The 5,884-nt window shown below is 44.3% G+C and overlaps 1 protein-coding gene across 1 annotated transcript; it reads right to left on the bottom strand.

Moving 5' to 3' along the window:
• Nucleotides 1-3,798: 3,798 nt before the first annotated feature.
• Nucleotides 3,799-4,506, bottom strand: LOC145890670 (uncharacterized). Its single transcript, XM_082981805.1, has one exon. It carries the CDS (start codon nt 4,504-4,506, stop codon nt 3,799-3,801), a length of 708 nt encoding a protein of 235 aa, XP_082837931.1.
• Between the last annotated feature and the right edge of the window lie 1,378 nt (nt 4,507-5,884).

The raw sequence follows: 5,884 nt of genomic DNA, 5'->3' as shown, positions 1-5,884 counted from the left end.
GGGTTTGTCAGGCATAGCTTATTGCGGAGTAGTTGGTTTGATTTATTACAATATGTCGACAAATGTTTGCGCCACCTTAGTAAATCTGCTTTTTCCGTCGTGTGGATAGTGTGGAGTTTTTTCCTTCTCAACAGCTTTACAGGCTGCACGGAAAGAACTTTATCGTAAAACCGTATTATATAAGATAGTAATTGCCAATGTTATCTAACGCTGTGTGCAAAGAGAGTTTAAAATTTTCGTGTGTAATCAGAAAATGTTACACATACCTGTTGGGCGTAAGTTTGCTAACCAAATCATGGTCTTGTTAGGATGTGATTGTGCATATACTGGGGTAAAGGTAACAATGAAGTTACTTGCTGTGTTGCTTGTGACCATCTCAACATCTGTTCTTGGTTAAACTTGGCACAAGTATAACGACTACAAGGAGTTCTTTTTTGGTCCCCCAGTTGCTTCATACGCAGCAGCTGAAATTGCGTGCGGTGCTCATAAAAATGCAATGTATCTCGCTAAAGTTAGCCAAACGGGTACTTTAAACTTCCTGATGGTTAGAATTGGAACTCTAACACATAACTTATCAGGTAAATGTATGTTTTAATCATGTATAACACAATTTTACGATAAGAATATTGCTTAAGTTTGTTGCTTCGTTGTAGTTCCGTATTTATTTAAAAACAGTAGATTGTGGCGATGTTTATTCAGGCGCCAACAAATCAGACTGACGGGCACTTCAACGAGCAACATAAAACGAGACACATGTAGAAAAAGGCAATCGACGCATGTCACGGTTCGATAAATACGCAGTAGTCGCTACACAACCCCCTTTCAGAAACGTACAATGCGCAAAATAAGGAGACAATTACACAACAAGATCATCTAAGCGCAGGATGTCTAGGCGGTCTGCCTCTACGCGGTGGGCGCGCAACTGCGACCGGTTCCGTCAGGTCAACTTCTGCGGGTTTAAGCCGATCAACAGAAATTGTTGCATGTCGGCCGCCAAAATCCAAAACAAACGTTTTGTGAGAAGTCTCAACAACCTTGTAGGGACCCTCGTAAGGGGCTGTTAATGGGGGTCGATGAGTATCCTTCCGTACGAATACGTACTTCGCAGTTAACAGCTTCCTCGGAAGTGCGCTTCTTTTAGCACCGTGGCGAGACATTAATATCGGAATCTGGCTTCTCACTGACTGTCGGAGTTGTGAAAGCAAATTTGCAACATTTGGTGTTGCAGCAATGTTGGGTGTGATGTCTCCCGGCACTGCGAGCGGTCCACCGTAAACCAGTTCGGCCGACGAAGTTTGTAAGTCTTCTTTGGGAGTTGTCCTGATGCCCAGAAGTACCCACGGTAAATTGTCAACCCAGTTAGCTGTTGACGTTGCGCGCGCCATAAGAGCGCTTTTCAAATGCCTGTGGAATCGTTCCACAAGGCCATTGGCCTGGGGATGAAAAGCAGTTGTTAGATGCAGTTTAATACCGAGGAGCTTGTTAACAGCTGACCAGAGTTCGGAGGTAAACTGAGGTCCTCGATCCGACGTTAAATGTGTAGGAATGCCAAAGCGGGCAAGCCAAACGCTGATGAAAACTTTGGCGCAGGTCAAAGCTGTTGCATCCGGCATGGGTATGGCTTCTGGCCATCGTGTGACGCGGTCCATGACAGTGAAAAGATATGCGAAACCTTGGCACTGTGGCAGGGGACCCACTATGTCAACGTTTAAGTGAGTGAAACGTGCATGAACAAAAGGGTAGTCTTCAATCGGAGCTCGTACATGGCGTTGTACTTTGGAGCGTTGGCAAGAAAGACACTGCCGTGCCCAATTTCCTACACCTTTCTGCATTCCATGCCACACGTAACGTTGTGTAATGAGCTTTTTAGTCCTCCTCACCGAGGGATGAGAAATGTCATGCAGTGCATGGAAGACGTGTTTGCGCCATGCTGTCGGCACTACAGGTCGCGGTACACCAGTGGAGATGTCGCAAAGAATGTCGCAACCATCTTTTCGAAATTAAGCACTTTAAAGTGGAGATTGGTTATCGACGATCGATAATCTGCCATTTCTTGCTCATTTGCTCGTTGTGCTGCAGAAAGAGATTTGGGACCAAACTGTGTTGCAGAAAGTTGGACCTCCGCTACTAAAGATCGGGAAAGCGCGTCAGCGACATGATTATGCTTGCCGGCGACATGCCGTACATCTGTGGTAAATTCTGATATGTAAGAAAGATGTCGTTGTTGACGACTCGACCAAGGATCGGAACATTTTGTGAAAGCAAATGTGAGCGGTTTGTGATCAGTGAAAACCGTAAACGTACGACCTTCAAGGAAATATCTGAAATGACGTACCGCCAAATACAAAGCCAGCAACTCTCGATCGAATGCACTGTACTTTGTTTCCGCTGGGCGAAGCTGTTTGCTGAAAAATGCCAAAGGTTTCCATTCGTCTTGAATAAATTGCTCAAGTACAGCCCCAACAGCTGTTTGCGACGCATCCACTGACAAAGCAGTGTCAGCCATTGCCTGAGGGTGGCTGAGAAGCGTGGCGGTTGCAAGCGCCTGTTTAGCTTGGAGAAACGCACGGTTGAGTTCATCAGTCCATATTACTTCTTTTTTTTTTGTCGCTATCGCTTTGTAAATGGGTGACATAATTCGTGCCGCAGATGGTATAAAGCGATGGTAAAAGTTTATCATCCCATTGAACTGTTGGAGGCCCGCTAGGGTCGTGGGTCGTAAAAATGCTTGAATGGCCTGTACTTTTGATTGCAAAGGCTTAGCTCCATTTTTGTCGACTCGGTGTCCGAGAAAGTCTATTTCCTTTAGACCGAAAGAGCACTTCGAAATGTTAATAATAAGTCCATGGTCGTTAAGCCTCTGAAATATTTGCCGAACATGCGTTACATGTATGACTGCCGAGGAACTGGCGATTAAAATGTCATCCAAGTATACAAATGCAAATGGCAAATCCTGACACACAGAATCCATTAGACGTTGGAAAGTTTGCGCAGCGTTTTTTAAACCAAACGGCATGCGCAGAAACTCGAACAAACCAAACGGCGTTATCACTGCCGTTTTAGGAATGTCGGCGTCAGTTACAGGAACTTGATGGTACCCGCGAACTAAATCAATTTTAGAAAATACGCATGCACCTGATAGCTGAGCTGAGAAGTCCTGTATGTGTGGAATGGCGTACCGATCAGCTTGTGTCACCGCGTTTAAACGCCTGTAGTCTCCACAGGGTCTCCAGCCACCGGACGCCTTAGGCACCATGTGCAAAGGTGAGGACCAGGGGCTTGATGAGCGACGGATTATTCCCATGGATAGCATCCGCTGGAATTCCTGTTTAGCAATCATCAACTTTTCCGGCGGCAGGCGTCGTGCTCGTGCATGCACTGGCGGGCCCGATGTGGAAATGTGGTGTTGTACTCCATGCTTTGGCCTCGTGGAAGAAAACTGTTCGTTGGTTAAACCAGAAAACTCATCAATGAGGTCGCGATACGTTGAGTCAACTCCTGAAACGCAGGGTTTCAATGCACTATGTTCAGCCGTGCCAGTGCACAAACGGCGTCTTTTAAAATCCACACACATTCCCTTCGCTTTTAAAAAATCTGCTCCAAGCAGGGGTTTGGATACATCGGCAACAGTGAAACTCCACGCAAATTTTCCACACGGCAGGTGCAGGAAAAGCTTTTTTGAACCGAACGTGCGTATGTTGGTTCCATTGGCTGCTTTGAGTGCCGAGGATTGGCTCTGGAAATGTCGTCTTTCATAGACCGTTGGCGGAATTACGCTGACTTCTGCACCGCTGTCTACTAAAAATCGGATTTTTGAGTTTCGGTCAGAGACGAAAATGAGATTGCTTTGTCCGCCGGCCGTCGAAAATATTGAGGACGGCCGGCTTGGTCGTTTCCCTGATAGGCACATGGCTTGCGGCATGCTTTCGCCTTTGCACCAAAGCGTTGGTGGTAGTAGCAGAAATTGTCATTTGTTTGGCGTAGTGTTGGCCGTAATTTGGCAACTGCAAAGTTGCAGCTGTCTTCCCTGGCATGCCATAACAAATCTGCCTTCTTTGCTAGAGACCGAAAATCTACAAAATCCTCTTTTGCCAGATTAATACGAATTTCTTCTGGCATTTGTTGGATAAACAAATATTCAAAAAGAAAGCAAGGTTTATGTTGACCCAGCATTGCTAGCATTTCATCCATAATAACAGTAGGTTTACGATCCTCAGAACGGGGCATGTTTAGCAACTTAGACGCTCGTTCGTACCTTGACAGACCTAATGTATGAAGCAGTTCTTCCTTGAGCGATGCGTACTTGTCTTCTGCTGGTGGAGAATCAAGAAAATCAATGAAACGTTGGGCGGTATCCTGATCCAAAGCCGCCACCACGTAGAAGTACTTGGTTTGGTCATCTGAAATTCTTCGCAGTGCGAACTGTGCTTCAGCCTGCTTGAACCACACGCGGGGTTGTGTCACCCAAAATTGCGGTAACTTCAGAGCAACAGCGTGTTCTTCCATTTTGTCAGCAGTCGTGCTTGATACTCGGGGTCACCAATGTGGCGATGTTTATTCAGGCGCCAACAAATCAGACTGACGGGCACTTCAACGAGCAACATAAAACGAGACACATGTAGAAAAAGGCAATCGACGCATGTCACGGTTCGATAAATACGCAGTAGTCGCTACAAGATGACATATAGTTTGAAATCTTGTTTTAAATATCGTATTTTTGTCAAAGTTTTTGTCGATCAAAATAATTCCAGAAATTCTTAGCTATTTCATCAGCAGATATCCCATATTCTTTCTACATCGGAGCAAAACGCACTAATGGAACGAACAACTTTGAGTGGGCGGATGGATCGGGAGTTAACACAGGGAAGTGCTGGTCTCGAGGCGAACCCGATACAAGAGGAGCAAAGTATTGTGTGATAATGGGTTCAGTAGATTCTCTTGATTCATCATGCCAGTGGAGAACTACGGAATGCAATGTTACATCGAGATATATTTGTCAAAGAATACCAGCGGGTAAACAGGATGTATTGGAATGTTACTAAAGTAATAACTATCGAAATACAACGCATATACTATCACAAATCAATCTAATTTAAGCTCAATAAACAATACAATACTTACCAAGGACACCCACTCTTTTAAGCAAATTTATTGCGCGGTTTTCTACAGAGCACTTGAGACGATGTTGAGGTGGTCACAAGCAACACAACAAGCAACATCATTGTTGCCTTTTTCCCAGTATATGCACAAATATATCCTAACAAAAATGTTCGCTACTGCCGTAGAAACCGAAATGTTTTGTCTCTTTGGTCAAACTCTCGATCGCTTAGTTTAGCGTTAATAACTGTGTTTTCTAACTCAAACCACCTAAAACTCACAGAAACACTGTTTAAGCCACTTTGACTTCTAAGATAAATCAGCAGGCAATGATTGCTTTCGACGGTGCATGCAGTTATGGGGGGGGGAGTACGCAAGCACACTACAAATTATGATGGCATCATTGCGAGAGATACGACATTGAAGAAACACACACCTTGCCTAAGGTCAGGCAAATTGCATTTGCGTTTTCTGGTTTAAACGTAGGTCCGAAAATGTGCAACCGATTTTAAATGAACGAGTATTTATGAATTGTGAATTAAATATTCCTGTAATTCAGATTTATACAAAAATATCTACTTTCAATGCACATATTTCATAGAAACGTTAAGCAGTATAAAGGCAATGAGGACAACAACAACTATTCCTGCAACAACCTATGCAACCGCTTACAAACCAAACGCAGCAACAACCGTAATCATTGATCTCCAAACTTCTGCTACAAAGGAATCACAACCAATTTCTGCTACCTCCATATGTAAGTTAATATTTTACTTCAGAAGGAGTA

Source organism: Ascidia mentula, chromosome 1, assembly GCF_947561715.1.
Source record: "Ascidia mentula chromosome 1, kaAscMent1.1, whole genome shotgun sequence".
In the NCBI taxonomy this organism is placed as follows: Eukaryota; Metazoa; Chordata; class Ascidiacea; order Phlebobranchia; family Ascidiidae; genus Ascidia; species Ascidia mentula.
Note: the sequence above shows the minus strand (reverse complement) of the source record. Positions and strands in the feature narration are given on the sequence as shown.

Coding starts and splice junctions, on each gene's coding strand:
- LOC145890670 (XM_082981805.1), bottom strand. CDS start 4,506: ATGGAAGAACACGCTGTTGCTCTGAAGTTACCGCAATTTTGGGTGACA.